General features: G+C 56.7%; 5 protein-coding genes across 5 annotated transcripts; all 5 read left to right on the plus strand.

Moving 5' to 3' along the window:
* Window positions 1–125: 125 nt before the first annotated feature.
* Window positions 126–3,326, plus strand: LDBPK_340060 (hypothetical protein, conserved; the record flags this gene model as incomplete). Its single annotated transcript, XM_003864123.1, has 1 exon — window positions 126–3,326. The coding sequence occupies one exon, from the start codon at window positions 126–128 to the stop codon at window positions 3,324–3,326; it is 3,201 nt and encodes a 1,066-aa protein (XP_003864171.1).
* Window positions 3,327–4,558: 1,232 nt separating this feature from the next.
* Window positions 4,559–5,470, plus strand: LDBPK_340070 (ascorbate-dependent peroxidase, putative; the record flags this gene model as incomplete). Its single annotated transcript, XM_003864124.1, has 1 exon — window positions 4,559–5,470. The coding sequence occupies one exon, from the start codon at window positions 4,559–4,561 to the stop codon at window positions 5,468–5,470; it is 912 nt and encodes a 303-aa protein (XP_003864172.1).
* Window positions 5,471–7,975: 2,505 nt separating this feature from the next.
* On the plus strand, window positions 7,976–9,664 carry LDBPK_340080 (glucose-6-phosphate 1-dehydrogenase, putative; the record flags this gene model as incomplete). Its single annotated transcript, XM_003864125.1, has 1 exon — window positions 7,976–9,664. The coding sequence occupies one exon, from the start codon at window positions 7,976–7,978 to the stop codon at window positions 9,662–9,664; it is 1,689 nt and encodes a 562-aa protein (XP_003864173.1).
* Window positions 9,665–11,721: 2,057 nt separating this feature from the next.
* On the plus strand, window positions 11,722–12,246 carry LDBPK_340090 (hypothetical protein, conserved; the record flags this gene model as incomplete). The annotated part of the gene is made up of 1 exon (XM_003864126.1): window positions 11,722–12,246. One exon carries the CDS (start codon window positions 11,722–11,724, stop codon window positions 12,244–12,246), a length of 525 nt encoding a protein of 174 aa, XP_003864174.1.
* A 1,936-nt stretch (window positions 12,247–14,182) lies between these two features.
* Window positions 14,183–15,973, plus strand: LDBPK_340100 (hypothetical protein, conserved; the record flags this gene model as incomplete). The annotated part of the gene is made up of 1 exon (XM_003864127.1): window positions 14,183–15,973. The coding sequence occupies one exon, from the start codon at window positions 14,183–14,185 to the stop codon at window positions 15,971–15,973; it is 1,791 nt and encodes a 596-aa protein (XP_003864175.1).
* Window positions 15,974–16,616: the final 643 nt, after the last annotated feature.

The raw sequence follows: 16,616 nt of genomic DNA on the forward strand, positions 1-16,616 counted from the left end.
GCGGGAACAAAGAAAAAGCGTATAGTGAACTCGGCGGCGCACGCAGACGGATTACCTGTTGTGCGTGCGGCGCTCCACATCCAGCTCGGCTTTGAAAACCGAAGTAGTTGAAGCAAAAGCAAAACATGCATGTCGAAATTCGGCTATGTGGGGTGGAGCAGGCCTGCGCTTTCGACCCACAGAGCTTTTACCGCGTAAAGCAGCTCCTGTCCTCATACAATGGGCAAGGCAGCGGCGCTGAGGAAACTGCCAGGCGCGCCTGGAACGGCGGCTCGCTGTTGCGTCTTCGGCACACGACGCCTTTCACCCCCGAGCTGAAGCTGCAGGTCGTGGTGGAGAGTCTCATTGAGATGGAGAGCAGATGCTTCAGTGCCGTGATGGACAAGAAGCAGCATGAGGCGCGCATCAAGAGTAACTGGAACAACAGTGCTGTCGGAACAGCCTATCACAGCGCAGACGTGGACGAGGTGATTCTGGCAGCCCTTCCTACGGCTGCCGCCGACAGCGTCGTGAAAATTCGTCTGCTGCAGCTCCCCCCACCACTTGATTACGACGCACAGCAAGTTGTGAAGAGAGCGATCGGCAACGCCACCGTCAGCAGGCACAGACACGACACTCCCCTGTGCATTGGTGTTGCAAAGATAAGCCTGCGGGAGCTGATGTTGGCCAGGAGAACAGTCAGCATTGCGATGCAGGCGAAGCGGGCCGTTGTGAGTACCGTGGAGGCTCACAACCTAGACACGTTGATCACGAATGCTATGTTCGGCCGAGGAGAGAGGAACGGGAGCGCCGTTCTCTCTGTGCAGTTTAACGGCTACACTTTCGGACGCGTTCCGAGGGGGAAGTCCATACGGAGTCACAGCCCCACGGATACGACGAAGCGCATCACCGCTGCCATGGATTCCGACGCGCCATTGCCAAGTGCTTCGAGTGGAGCAGCCGAGGAGGCTGCTATCGGGATGGAAGAGACTCTCAATTCGCCAGCCATCCGCTTTGTACTACTTCCGTACGTTGCACTTGTCGACGTACTCCTGCGCATGGTTGACGTGACTTCCTGGCGCGTGCCTCGGAAGACAGGGATGGCGCTCGCAGCGGTTGTCATAGCGCTCTACTCGGACCTCTTCGACATGTTGTTCGTGCTGACTGTGGCACTTGGTGTATTAAGCGTCCTTCGTAACATTTCGCTGTTCTGCTACGTTCCTGCGAGTGACAGCACTGCCGCTCGTGTCGCTGCTGCACCTGTGGGGGGCAGCGGTGTCACCAAGTTTCAGCCGTTTCTCTACAGTCGCGAGAACGCCTTCCTGAACAGTCTGCTGCGCGCGCGCGTCTTTTTCTCGCGTGGTCTGATGGAGGACACGTACTATGAGCTTGCGTTGGCTGCCCACATAGCCCGGCGCAACCGCCGACGGCTGGTCGGGTTCGGTTTAGCTGTGTGCTGCAGCTTTGCCTTCCTCTCCATGGGGACCGTGATCATTCTCCTTACACTGGGCGCCTTTACAGCGTACCCGGTTTTTCTCAACCTGCCCAACACACTTCGACGCACCCGCAGGAGGAAAGGGTCGGCTTTGGCGCTCATTAGGTATGCTGCCAGCGCAATACGCGTGCCACGGAGATACAAAGTGGTACGTGTCATCCGAGTGGCAGTGGCCCGCGCAAAAACCACATCGCTGTCGTCTCGCAACGACTCCATTGCCGGATCTGGGGCAGAGAGCCTTCAGCAGCAGTTCCTCAACTGCATTCGCCAGCAAGCCGAGTCGAATGGGGTGCGGTCGCCGACGGAGAGATCAGAGATCTCACTGAAAACGAGGGAGAAAAACAATCTCACGGTGGGCCGCCGAACGCGAACCGTGGATTTCGACGTCCTTCCCAGCAACGCTGTTAACTTTGCATCTACCCTCGATCGGTTTCAGGTCACTCACGTCATGCGCTATTTTGTGGCTCTGTGCTTCTCTTCAAACGTAATGGAAACACCGGAACTGGCTAGCACGACCAGTGGCTTGCGAAAGGCGTCTTCCAACGCGGTTCTTCAGCGTCGCCTGTGCTATCAGCTGAGACAGGCGCGAATGGTAAGTGATCTGCTGCCGTCAGCTTTACCGCAGCCGACCAACATCTCAACGGGTGGTGGCTTGGCTACGATTAGTCAGCAAGGCGGGTCCGTCGTCGGTGATGCGAAGCCGTTGGCAGTGTCCAAGGAGATACAGGAGGCCTTTCAGAGCTACTTCAACAGCACCCTGAACCTTCTATTCTATCTGCGGCAGCAGTGGACATTTCATCCCTACGTCACGCAGTCCAGCACGACAAAGTGCATGCCAGACAGCTTGCGCAGCGTGAGCGTGCTGGCCCAGCCGCAGGGCCTTATCGATGCTGGCGAAGACGACGGAGTCACCAAGGCGCTCATGGCGAGGCGCAACTCAATGTCGAACCCGCCGATGGTAGGCATGTTTAACAGCAGCAATTCTGTCGAGGTGAGTGGGCGAGTAATGGCACTCTACGCAGCGTATTTGCTGCAAGGCGCACGTCTTTCAGTGTACACGTCCTCCAGTGGATGCGCCACCGTGCTACCGCTGCGTGCCCCGGGAAATTGTATGGAGCGGTTTCCGCAACCCAATCCCTGCCCGGCGGATCTTTTGAATACGCTGGACTCGGTGTGGCGCGGGGAGACGAGTGACACGGCAGGGAAAGGGGAGGAGGTGTACTTCAATGCAGATGCCGTGCTGCAAATCATTACTGTGTACAAAGACTACTGGGAAGGCGGCGCGAACTTGGCAACGACGCGATCCTCGGTGCGCCTCGAAAGCAGTGCAGCCGGCGAGAACCACTTCGGCAACACGCTAATGCGAAGTTCGATTCGGGGCGCTCTCGTCTCTGCGTCGCCGGTGCCCCGTCAACAGACAGCACCGCTGAGTGCCACGACGTCCCTCACACGCTCTCCGCGCCAGCTGACCACAGCGCTGACAGGGCTCGCCGGCGCGGCTGGCAGTGCAGGACAGCCTCGAGGTGACATCAGTCCCAATCCCGCTAGCAGCACACGCGACGTCAATGCTGGGCTCGCCGCGCTGCCCCTTCTTCCCGCAGCGATGGCTGAGCCGTACACGACAAATGCAGGCTGCGAGATATCTTTTTCCTCCTCTGCTAAGGCCAATTCAATTTCAAACAAAGCGCTGAGTGATCCGCCCGTGCTTGATGCAACCTGCAATCGCAATGTGAATGGGCGACAACTAGCCGACCATGAGAGGGCGACGAATTCTGACCCGAATTGTAGCGGCTCCCAAACGGGTGCCGGAAAGGGGAACTCAGCGGAGAGGTTGTCGAAATCGAAGAGGTGATGCCTTTTGTGTAGCTTCAGTGCGATGCCGCGCTATGAGTTGCCTGTCGTGTTCTCCTAGTGAGGTGTCCGCCGTGTCGACGTGGCTGTCTGTGTGTGCTTGACTGCTCTTCTAAGCACCAGAGAATGGCCGCGTCAGACTCTCGCGCACCTCCCTCCCCGCCCCCCTCTGAGCCGCCTCCCTCTCGGCCCTCCTCACAAGAGAACATCGGAAGAAAAAGACGATGCGTGCTTGAGGACACGGGACCTCGCCTTTTGCTTCTTTTTCCCTCTCCTGTCAAGTGCGACCTCGGCCGTCACCGAGAGTTGCCACACTTCACGGCGTACTTCCTACTATTATTTGCTTTGTGTGGGCGGCGGTGCACTGCCGCTGCGAGTGCCCTTTCACGGCTTTCTTGCACGTCCTTGATAGAGCGTCAGCGGGTCAGTGCGTAACTTTTTTTTCTCTCCCGATTCCGCCCTTACCTGCCAATCTGCGGAAGCTGAACTTTGTGTGACGCGCGGCGAGAAGAGTCGGGCGCATCTTTGTCTTCTTTCCTCTTCACGTCAGTCGTGCACTCATACCGGCAAGCTTTGCTGTACACTGCTTATGTTTGTGTCGTCTCTCTCCCCCGCCTTTTGGGGAATGGCTGCGTAGCGTCGATACGCAGCCGGAAAAGGCCCACAAGTGAAAGAAGCCTGCTTCTGTCTGGCCATTAGAGGGTGACTCGTATGCGAGTGCACTCTACTGCGTCGTCCTCTCTACGTACTGCATTGCTGCGCTGTCAAATCGCACTAGACTAGGATCTCTCGGCGAAAGGACGTGCAGCCGTGGAGCTTCGGTATGCAAGCCACCATTGCGTGCTACGGACTCTCTCTACTGACCAGCGCGTCAAGCCGAGGTCTCTCTTTACAGTTGGCTCTCAAGCCGAAAACAATCCTACTGAAGTGCTGCGTTCCCGGCACCTGCGTCTGGGTCTTCGCTCGTTGCGTCCGATGAACGGATCCGCATGACGTTCTCGCCAGCTCCATCACAGCCTTCTCATGATCTCTCTCCCACCGTTCACGCCATGTAGATCGACTGCTGCTCTACTGCAACGTGTTTCCCCCGCGCTTAGCTACAAGAGAAAAAGAGACTCAAAGACGACAGCACGCAAAGAAGAACTCTGCGAGGAGCACTCCTGCTGACCAATCATGTTCCGCTGTGCTTGTGTCCGCCTTGGGCAGCGCGTGCTGCCTAGTTACGTGCCACGCATGTCCGGCACCTCTCGGCGAGCGAAAGGCCTCTTTACCGGCATCGCTGTTGGCACCTTCGTGAGTGGTGCCATGTTTGTTTCCTGCGCCAGCGCACGCGTGGAGGAGCCGCCGTTCGACATCCGGGCTCTCCGCGCCGACATTGAGAGCATGATCTCTGACAAGCTGGAACTCGGACCTTCGCTGATTCGCCTCGCATGGCACGAGGCCGCTTCGTACGACTGCTTCAAGAAGGATGGCTCTCCGAACTCAGCGTCGATGCGCTTCAAACCGGAGTGCCTGTACGAGGGTAACAAAGGTCTCGACATCCCTCGCAAGGCGCTGGAGCCGTTGAAGAAGAAGTACCCACAAATATCTTACGCGGATTTGTGGGTGCTCGCCGCCTACGTGGCCATCGAGTACATGGGTGGTCCCACGATTCCTTTCTGCTGGGGTCGGGTGGATGCCAAGGATGGCTCTGTGTGTGGACCTGACGGGCGCCTGCCGGACGGCTCAAAGACGCAAAGTCACGTGCGCGAGGTGTTCACGCGTCTCGGGTTCAATGACCAGGAGACAGTGGCGCTCATCGGCGCGCACACGTGCGGTGAGTGCCACATCAAATTCTCCGGCTACCATGGACCGTGGACGCACGACAAGAACGGTTTCGACAACTCCTTCTTTACGCAGTTGCTCGATGAGGATTGGGTCTTGAATCCGAAGGTTGAGAAGATGCAGCTGATGGACCGCGCGACGACGAAGCTGATGATGCTTCCCAGTGACGTTTCCCTCCTCCTCGATCCCGGCTACCGCAAGTACGTGGAGCTGTACGCAAAGGACAACGACCGCTTCAACAAAGACTTTGCGAATGCGTTCAAAAAGCTGACCGAGCTCGGCACCAAGAACCTTCACAGAGCCCCCGCTTCGGGGAGCTAAAAGTGAAAGAAGCGCGCTTTGGCTGCTTTCCTACTCTCCCCCGCCCTCTACAGGAGAAGCACGCCGTTGACGGAGGCACGTTGTGCAGCTGCTGGGGCCTCTCCGTTGTTGCATTATACTCGCAATGTGATGGCCGAAGCCAGCGACCTTTGGCACTCTCTTCCGTTTTCGCTCTTCTTCCTCGGGCGAGTCTGGGACTGTAGAGGTCGTCGACACACGTTTCCTCTTGCGCGTCTCTGTGCATGTGCCTGAGTGAAAGCTCAGCACCGATAATGGAAGGGTGACTGACACCATCGGTGTGTCTCTAGGCGCGTAGCACGAAGCAGCAGTAGGCGTGAAGGCGAACTGTGGACAGTGTGCTGAGGGGCACAGATGAGGTGTACGCCTCTCTCTCTTTGGCGTGCGGATGCAGTGAGAAAGTGAAGAAGACACCGTTGGTATCTCCTTGCACGCATTCTTTCTTCCTCTTTTTTCCGCCCACTGTCCCGCTCTGGTGATGGGGAAGACCTCAGCGCGGGGCACCTAGGTCCGGCACCCCCACTCTGTGTGGGGAAGCCAGGCAGCCCCTGCTCCTGCCAATGCACGGCCACTGGAGGCGGTGACAGGGTCAGGCACCTAAGACATGGGCGAGCCAGAGCAATTCAACGCTGCTGATGCCGGCGGTCAGCTCCTGGATGGCGTTGCGTCGGAGCCGCCAGCGAAGCGAGTGGGGTGCAGAGTTGCGGGTGGAGGCCGTGCTCAGATGACGGAGTCGGTGCATTGCTGTGCCGCGTGCCTACGACTGCATCGCACCACGCAACAGGGCCGTGCCAGCGCAAGCAGACTGGAGTTGAGCTCATGTTGCATGGTCGGACAGGCACGAACAACAACAAATACAAAGAAACGCTCTTGTATGCGCGAAACGCACTTTTCTTTCGCTTTTCTGTTTTCTGTTGTTGTTCGTTATTGCTGCAACACAGCCTATCTCATTCCTGCTGCACGAAAGCTGTGCAGTGGGCCAGGTGTGCATGGTGCCTGCATTTTTTCCCTTGCCGTGCTCTGGACGAAGCAGAGAGCGGTGAAAAGCGAAAAGCCTGCTAATATGCTTCGTGGCGCGCCGTTGTGGGGGTGCGTGGCGGAAACTTGAAGGCGAACACAGGAGTGCTATCTTCCTTTTGTCGTGTATAGGGCTGCATTACTTGTCGTGCCAGCCCTGGAAATTGCGATTATGACTTCTTTGTTGCTGGAGAGCTGGCAGCAACACCCCGTCTCCCTCACTCCCCCCTCTCACTTCTTTTTTTGACTTTTTTGTTCCTGCCTCCTTTGAGTTTTATCATTGCGCTCGCTGTGATGCGTCTGCTCTTTCGACCGTTCTTTTTGTGTGACTTTTCCTTTTATTGCCTGGGCTACCCTCTCCCTCTGACATACCGACCAAATGGCAGAAAAAAACAAGCAAAACACACCCTACCCTACCCCTTCCCTCTTTCGTCTCTCCTGCATCTTTTTTTTTTAATTTGCGATATTTCGACTTATGCACTTCTCTTGCTTCTACTTTGTTCCTTCCAATGCTCTTTTGTTCTCTGAGTGTCTCGGCGTGTACGCCGCCCCTGATCAAATTTTCATCTGTCCCCCTCCACGTGTAGCGAAAGACGCGCATTGCACAGAGGTGCGCTCTCTCTTCTCCCTTTGCGCGCTAATGCGCAGCGCCACGAGCGTAAATGGATTCTCATGTAGTGCATGTGGCCACCTCACCCCTTGTACGAGCACCGTTGATGCACACGTGCAGCCCTGCAAAGCGAGAAGAGCGAGGAATAGGAGACAAAAGCACACCCACATACGCACCTCTGTAAGGGCGTTGGCGGAGAGAGTACGAGGAACTTGTAAAAGACCCTTACTTCAGAGACATCGTTAGCACTTATTATTTCTTGTCAAATGCCGTTCTCCACCCTTTACTTTGATGATTGAGGGGATGCTCTGAGAAAGCCAGTGACAAATCGAAAAGATGCACACGAATGTGCGCGCGCCAAACCACTTTTTCTTGCCGTGACGCTACCTCACGGGCTGTTCAATCAGGCCCTCTGCACAAACACTGCTTCGCAGAACCAAGAGCGCACGATGGGGCGGGTGAGAAGGTACAGCCCTTGATGCTCCTCTTGTTGCGCTTTCCGAGTCTATGGCTCATGTGTCTAGCTACCTTCTCCAAGGGAAGAAAACGGACGTGTAGTTCGCGATATGTTTTCAGCGCGCGGCACCCGCAGTGTTGCTCTGCTATCCACTCATATGTGCTTCCCTCACTCTCCCACTTTTTCCTTGTCATATTCTGCACCTCGTCCACCGACGGTTCAGCGAGGTAGAATAAAGCGACAAACAACAAAACGAACTCGAAAAGAGCGGAGGGCTCAAGCAATAGAATTTGGCCATCTTATTCCGTCCCCCCCCCCCTCTCTGTACAACCGTTTTGATCTCATTCCTTGTTGCCTCCGGCTACCATATATTGATTGGTGTTATACAAATCAAGTAGGCACCATGTCCGAAGAGCAGTCTCATGCTGATCAGGATGCCTACGTGGCCGACGTCGACGGCATTCTGGACGTGCTCCGCGCGCAAGTGCTGGAGCGGAAGCCAGATGACATTTTCCAGTTCATCTCCAAGTCAGCGCTTAGTCTGCAGAAGGATAGGGGCGCAGAATCGTGCGATCGCATCAACTGTAAGGTCAAGGATGAACAGAAGAGTCGTGCGTTGACTATTATCGTGTTCGGTGCCAGCGGGGATCTGGCCAAGAAGAAGACATTTCCTGCCCTCTTCGATCTGTACTGCGGTGGGCTCCTCCCCCCGGAGGTCAACATTATCGGCTATGCTCGCACCAAGGTGGACGATGTCGAGAAGTGGAAGCATGAGACGCTCATGAAGTATTTTTCGAACTTGTCGGAGCGCGGATGCCACGCCGAGGACTTCTTGAAACACATCAGCTACTTTTGCGGAGCGTACGATAGTGTGGACGACTTCAAGCGTCTTGACGCAGTGATTCGCGAGAAGGAGAATGCCTTTAAGGGCCCTGAGAAGGGTGGAAACCGTCTCTTCTACCTTGCTCTTCCCCCATCGGTATTTGCAAGTGTCTGCGAGAGCATTCACAAGGGTGCAATGCCGCAGGAAGTGGGGGGATGGGTGCGGGTGATCATCGAGAAGCCCTTTGGCCGCGATACCAAGAGCTCTGCCGAGCTGTCCCAAGCGCTGGAGCCGTTCTTCGACGAGTCGCAGCTGTACCGCATTGACCACTACCTCGGGAAGGAGATGGTGCAGAACATCATCACGACACGCTTCGCCAATCGTATCTTCAGCGCTGTGTGGAATGCGAGCAACATCGCGTGCGTGCAGATCACGTTCAAGGAGACCATCGGCACTGAGGGCCGCGGCGGATACTTCGACAGCATCGGCATTATTCGCGATGTCATGCAAAACCACCTCACCCAGATTCTTGCCCTGCTGGCCATGGAGAAGCCGCGGTCGCTGGACGCTGAGTGCATCCGTGACGAGAAGGTGTCGGTACTGAAGTGCATTGAGCCGATAACCAAGGAGAATTGTGTTCTGGGTCAGTACACTGCCTCCGCCGATGGTTCCATCCCTGGTTACCTTGAGGACGTGACCGTACCCGAGGGCAGCACTTGCCCCACATTTGCCGTGATGCGACTCAACATCAACAACGACCGGTGGGCCGGCGTCCCTTTTATTCTCAAGGCCGGCAAGGCTGTGGAACAGAAGTACGTGGCGATTCGCATTCAGTTCAGGGATGAGGTCCACCCCTACGGCGAGGCGACACAACGCAACGAGCTCGTCATCCGTGCCCAGCCGTCCGAGGCTATGTATGTCAAGATCACCACAAAGGTTCCTGGCCTTAGTGGAGATTTGCGGCAGACGCACCAGACAGAGCTGGACCTCACATACCACACTCGGTACGATGTGCGCCTTCCAGACGCCTACGAGAGTCTCATCAACGACGCACTGCTGGGCAACTCGACAAACTTTGTGCGTAAGGACGAGCTCGATGTGGCATGGCGCATCTTCACGCCGCTCCTGCACCAGATTGACTCTGGAGAGATCAAACCGATCCCGTACCAGGCCGGCACGCGCGGGCCTAAGGAAGCGGATGAATTCATCGCCAACAACGGCTTCAAGCACCAGAAAGGCTACCACTGGCTTCCGTCGAACAAGCTGTGATGAAGGCAGACATTGCAGTCTGTTTCACAGTACCCTGTCGACGACAGCGAGAGAGTCAGGGTGTTATACACTGGATGCGTGCCTATCCGCCCCCAGAAATCACGTGGTCGCGCTCTGCGGTACACACCGACCAACGCTGCGGATACAACACGGAGAAGAGAGGAGAGAGGGATAGTCAGCGGCTGTCAAGGCGGCCCCGTGAGCTGCCAATTTGCATCCCGTACCTCTACTGTCTACGCACCTCTTTTTCTCGTTCTCCCTTGTTCTCCCCCTCCCCCATGCGTGCGCACTGTGGCCCGGACAGCTAGAGGATGTGTGAGCCGTTTCACCTTACAGACAGCGCCTTACGCCTTTCTTCGGCTCTGGTTGACTTTGTTCCTGCCTATTTCTGTACCGGTGGTACCTCTCCCACTACCCTCCTCCGGCTCACTTGCAGCACGCGGCGTAAGCTTCGCTGCGGCACCATTTCTGACGCCTCTGCTGTGGATGCCAAAAGGGAGACTCCACGTTGATTGAGACTTCGCTACTGGTGATCAAAGGGTGGAGGGTTGGCAAGGGAAAGGATGGGTGCCCAGGGTGCTAGCGGAAGTCGTAAAATGTGCGGAAGCACAAGAGGAGAGACAGGAAAACGGATGAGAGATAGATCGCTGGATTCTGAGGAGAATGCGCGGGCACCCAACACGGAGGCACGCAGACGATGCGAATGCTGTTCTCACGTTTATTTTTCCTTTGCCTTTTTTTTGTTATTTGCTTTGGTCGGCCTGTTTTTTTTCCTCTTGTGCAGCTACTTTTGTATGCAGATTTTTACTTTGCTTGTGTCGGTTCTGGAGTTGCCTCTCGCCGCCCTCCCCCCCCCCTCTCCACCCCCCCCCGAAAAAAAAACACACACCGCCCCTCGGACGTTCCGCTCCCTCCCCGTACGCATTTCCGACCGTTCTCCCTCCCATTCTGCGTACGTAAATTACATTTTTGCTTTCCTTATTTGCTATCATAGTCACTTAGGGGTACATTCACACGTACCATGAGCGTGGCGCAGCGAGGTGCCCAGCCATCCGGAAAGGATCGAGAAGAGGCATGCGAAAGGATTGAAAACGAAGGTTAGGCCTCGTTTAAGCAGCAGCAATACAGACGCGTATAGGAGTGACAAGCATTCCTGATTGACTTCGCGAATATGGAATGTGCTCGAAAAGGAACAAGCGAGAAAACCCGAATAAGAGGAGTAACTCTCCCGAAAGCGTCCGGGGCTCGTGCCAGGGATGTTTGTCGAAGGTCGTCGGGTACCCTGTACGTATCGTAGGGCAATGTGCCAGAGCAGCCGCAACTAAGCACGCATCTGTGATGGGGGAGAAGAGCGTGCGTAGGTGCACCTCTTCCGTTTTTCTATGCCACTGCCAGATAACTTCGCATGCCTCTCCTCTCTGACTCTCTGTTGTCATTTCGAGGCTAAAGCCGATCTTGCAGTTGGCACTGCTCACTCTCTTTCTGGCATTCCTGCATCGAGTATTGTTCTCTGCACACCCCCTCCCTTCACTCACCGTTGTACTGCTCGTTTCTCCCTCCATTGTTGTTGTCTGGCTTGCGGCAAACTCGGACGTACTCCGCTTCTCATTGCTCCAGCAAGACTCGTAGAGTGCTCAGAGCATGCGCAATGATACGCAGAGCGCAGAGGAGTACCTTTGGCCTTATCACTTTCTCCTCTTTCCACGATCGTCGTAAAAACAAGAGTGCTGTTGCTGTTGCTGCACTCCATCAGCACAAGTGCGGGAACGGCGAGCTCACAAGTTGGCTTTGGCTCGCACGGCCCTCCACCTGCAGAGAGGGGCGATTATAACGGCGAGACGGTGAACAATGTGCAGGAGCTGCACCCCGTGGTGGGCAGCGGGGACCGTGTGGACGGGGGGGGGGCCGCGGCGGAGGATACTGTGACAGAAATCCGTGTAGGATCCGTCGTAGAGGTGCAGCAAAGGCACGATAGCTTTTTGCTGATTTATGTGCGCCTGTTGAAGTGTGTCGACCATCCAGATTGAACGTGGTTTTCGACGTCATGGAACTGCATTATGGCCTCCGTTTTCACAGACATCACGCTCATCGTGCTCGCTTTCATTGAGGCTTCTGGCCTGCAGCCGTGCGAAGTAGGTCTGGATTCGTGCGTGTCATCCTTTGGCGTCTCCTGCTGCCTGTTAATGTACCTCCTTTCCGAGTGCGCAGCCGCGCGCACTCATTTTCTCTCACACCGTCAGTGCTTTTCTTGGTGTGACGGGGCCTCACGGTACCAACTCGTTGCCGAAGCCGCTAAGCCGACAACCGGCGTACGGCTTTGCGGTTGGCATTATGGCAGCTCCCTTGATACTGACGGGTTCGCTGCAGCCCTCTGCCTCAGCTACTATGTGCCTAGCCGCGTTTCATATCGACAGCTGGATGAAAGACTAAGGCTTAATGTGCATGGCGACGCCAGCCACGGTGGGCCGTTGCTTGATTGTGCTTCTCGACTTTGCCTTCAACAATCTCGTGCCTTGGCGTCATTACTATCCGGTACGGGGGTGACGAGGTGGCAAGAAAGCCAGGTCGCGCACCGCCGCTGAGGTTGACAGACCATGTGGAAAGCGCCCTGTCCTTTGTTGGTGTTGTTTACCTGTGCGTGTGTGCCTGCGTGCGCTCCTTTTGCTCCCTTCCGTCACTCTGGCCCCAATACTCAGCCTCATCACAGTATCTTCATTTCCCATTTTGTTTAAGCTCTGAGAAAGGGAGTGATTCACTCTATTCCGCCCCTCCCCTCTTCATTCAGCGACCCCTATGTGAGGGGCAGACGAGCAGCTCCTGTCGCCTGGCAGGCCGTCTTGCTTTTTTCCCTCTTTTTCTTTGCGCGGTGACATCTTGCCCTCCGACACGCCCCCACCCCTCCCACCAAGGCGCCTGTTGCGCAGTCACAGGTTGTCATCGCGGCACACGACACCGCGGTGATGGAGGAACTGCGCTCACAAGCGCGTTTCACCCATGGAGTCCTTTGAACAACAGAGAGCCAGCGAACTCGGCGTGGCGCCTCACTTTGTATGGGATAGGCTCACAAACGCAGTGCACCGACCCGCCAGCGCGACGGCCATGACCGTCGCTACCGGGAATATCAGTGCGTCCTATCACGGCGAAGGGTCCCCGTTCGTCATTGCCCCCGTGCTGTTGGGCGCCCTGCTCACAACTGTAGGTGTGTGTAGGCACTTGAAAACCTGGGGCCTTCACGGCCTCCCTACCCTCATGAAGCGTAACTCTTGTGCGACGGCACATCGGGCGCTGCCTTTTTTTCTGCCCAGTTTGGTTTGATTACCCCCCCCCCTCCTCCTCCTCCTCTTCCCGCCAGTTTGTCTTAAGCTTGTCGCTGGATCACGCATGGACATACTCGAGCACATGCTTACACGTAGGCCTGCACATATTGATGCACGCCATATGCCGAGGTAGGTATGCATGCAGTGTGGCACGTGAGAACGACAAGACACAACCTGGGCGGAGAGCAAGTCACGAGGGAGATGCGAGGGAGGTGTGTTGGACGCCTTCGCGTTGAGATTCTCACGCAGCATCGCTTGCCAATGCTCACAACTCACTCCGTTCTCGCTCTTCTCAGGTGTCGCAGCTCATCCTTTCGCTATTTTGTTGGTTTTGTGCTGGTAAGGGAAGCTGAGACGGAGCAGCTGTGCTTAGCATTGTCAGTAACAGAAGGGAAGGGTCGCCGTCTCACCCAACGTGTGGCATGGAGGATGGCGGCCTGTCGGCGGATGTGACGGCCTTTTGACACCGCTGCAGCCCTTTGCGCTGTCACCGGACTCCTTCGCAGCAGAGCGTGTTGGGTACGCTCTCCGAGAGACAGACTCACTTCCCACATCGAGTACATGCGAACACAGTGGCGAAGGGGGCTTTTGCGCCTCATCATCTGCAGAAAGGCTTACAGACATATGTGCAGGTGCGTGCGCGCACGCACAAAGCCGCTTGACAAGAGGGACGATCGCCCCTCTCCCGTGTCTCCCTTTCCACTTCAGCGTTGGCTGTTGTGTTGCTCTCCAGTAGAAGGGAGAACAAGCGGCCTTCTCGATGGTGTCACAGACGTCGCGTATAACGGCGGAAGAGACTTATTTACCTTCCTGCAGACCCTCCTCATGCGCTCATGGCTTCCTCGCTGTCCTCCTCCTGTTTCTTGTCTCACGCCCGCTCCTTCGTTTGTGAGTGCGCGCGTGAGAACAATCAGAGGCGGCACTCTCGCTATCGCTAGCAGCAACGCTGGCCCTTCCTGCTTTCAAGTTTGTGAGGGTTGCGGTGGGCGATAGTGCACCGCTTACAGGACCTTATTTCGTACTCGAAGTGGGAGAGGGTACGACATTACGCACTCCCGCGACACCGTTGCCACACAGCTGCCCAGCTTCTTTGAGCGTCTGGTAATTGGTTCCCTCGGCCGCCGTGATCGGCAACAAGCACCGCGCAACCTGGCGGCGTCTCTCTGAGTTATTTAAGCGAGAGCGGCTCATTGCTGACGCCATGACGGCCCACGCCGCTGTGATACCGTGCCTGCAGAGGTACGCGCGCCTCAGCGCTAGCGTCTTTGCTAGCCCCGATGACGCCGAGACCCAAGCAGCGCTTTCACTTTTGCTCCAGTACCTGTCACTTCAGAGTTGCAACACCAGCGAGGTCGAAGCGCTCGAGCAGTGGTGTCGCAAGCAAGGGAACGAAGAACGGTTGAAGAAGTACGGCGGTGAGGTCACGGCAGTGGTGAAGCGACGTGTTACGCAGCGGGCTCGCGTGCTCTCCGAGGCCGTGGCTAACAGGCAGGATATGCTCGTGACAGATGCGCGAAGCACCGGGGTGCCCGCCGTTGTATGCTCCGCTGGCGCACATGACAGTGGGCGTAGCGGGACAGCGACACTGGTGCAGTGGTGGCACCTCAGCGACGATGACCCGTGGAACTTCACCGCGTCCGCGTCCTGCTCACAGGCTACGCGGGGCTGGAGCGACGGATACCGATTTGTTTGCCTGAAGGAGGCGCTCACGTTGGTGGGGCCCTACCTCGACCTAATGCGGCAGGCTGCCGCCACGGGCGACTGGGAAAGCGTCTCGCGCCTCTTCATCGAAGCGACGAGCTACGTCAACCGCGTCTCCTTCAGGGACGATCCGGCGGCCATCTTCGGGTCTCTAGAGCTGTCGCGGTTGCACCTCGCTCTAACTTTTGCCAGCCGCGGCGGTGTCGCTTCAGTAGAGAAAGTGCTACAGCAGGTGCGGGTAAACGACGATATGCGACGAGCTGCGGCACTGCTTGACGGGCTTGGCGCGAGGGAGAGAGGCACTGCGGAGCTGCACTCGCCACCCAATGCGTCGGCGGCCTCGGTTTCCAAAGTGCAGGCATACTGGCGCTTGATACTGTCGTACAGCACATTCTTCAACACTGTCGCCGCCTACGTGGACGGCTCATTGGGGAGGTTCGAAAGCTGTGCCAAGGCGCTTCTAGGGGACGGTACAGAAACGGGCGCTTGCCTCTGGGGAGCCGCACGGTATCCTAACATACATTTCTGCTTGCCACATTCCACTTCTCGCGTTAGGCAGCCCGACGCTCAGCCAGGCGGACCCAAGACACAGTCGGGCGCGTGCACCGTGATGCCGGTTCTGTTTCCCTACTCTTCCAGCCACGTCCGCGCCAGCGCCTCGGATCACTATCTGGATGAGTTCGCGCCGTTGGTCACGCGCGTAATTGCTCCTGCTTCGTCCTTCAGCACTCTTGTCGTACTGTCGGCCGTTGGCACTCTTCCGCTTCACGTGGCACTCACACAGTTGCGCACGTGTGTAGAGTTGCGGGAAGTCTACGAGGGCTGCAGTGAGCTCACCAGCCTCCTCGACGCCCTTTGGCGCGGGCAACTGGGAGTTGCCTGGAGGTGCGCTAAAGAAGCAGCAGCTCGCTACTTGAATCGTGAACCGCACGTGCAAGACTCTGTCGCGAAGAAGCTGCTCCAATATGTGAGGCGTAGTGTCTGCTTCCATTACCTGCGTGTGCGGCGAACAGCACTCATAAGCGACGCGGCAGTGGATTTAGGGTTCGAATCATCCGAGGAAGTCGTGGAGACGGCGACTGCCCTCATCTCCTGCAACTACATTGACGCACGCATTGACTTGGTCAAAGGGGCGATTTGCAGCAATGAGCTAGACGAGAGGAGTGAGGTGATGATGGAGGTCAAGGCCGAGGCAACCGCGCTTGCCAAGCTGAGCTTTTCGGCGCTGAAGGTGCGGCTTGCGTGCTTGTCAGCGGAGCGGAACCTGATCGCTTTTCCAGGTGATGGTTGACCGTCTTTGCTGGGCAGCGTAGTTGGGATCACGGGTGGGCAGGACGGGGACCTTGGAGAAGTGCGCTGATGTGCGCGGGCGATGCACCTCCTCAGCCAGCTTATTCGTTACCCCCCCCCGACAAAATGTTGTCTTCAGTTGCTGTGGTGTCATCTTTCATGGCTGCTGTTCTGCTCCTGCCTCGTCTGTTTTTTCTTTGCGTGTCGCTGCTTCTGTTGTACCCATTGGTGGCCTGGGCATTCCCTTTGCAACTGAGCAGGCTGCAGTAGCTCGATGGCTTCGGCGGTGCCGGCATGGACTTGTCTCAACTGTTCGCCACCGACAGAATAGTGTTGTGTCTCTTTCCCTCTCTCATCATCTTTCATGCTCTGTGTGTCTCCGTCTGCGCGTGCGTGGTTCATCTGCGTTCGACATTTTTCGTTTTAGCTGGCTCGCGCCTCTTCCCTTCTGCACCGTCTTCTCGGAGAATCAGAGCTGAATTTCTCCGAAAGTTCCACCAAGCACACGCAAAGAACACACGAATCACAGCGTGTGGAGATGGGCAGCGCAGGACGCACGGGCGCGTGAAGCGAACCGGCAGGTGTGCCTGGCGTTCCAGTGTCCCAAGCGAAGCCTCCCGGAGTGCTTATCGTAGAATGCGCTA

This window comes from Leishmania donovani, chromosome 34 (genome assembly GCF_000227135.1).
Source record: "Leishmania donovani BPK282A1 complete genome, chromosome 34".
Lineage (NCBI taxonomy): Eukaryota > Euglenozoa > Kinetoplastea > Trypanosomatida > Trypanosomatidae > Leishmania > Leishmania donovani.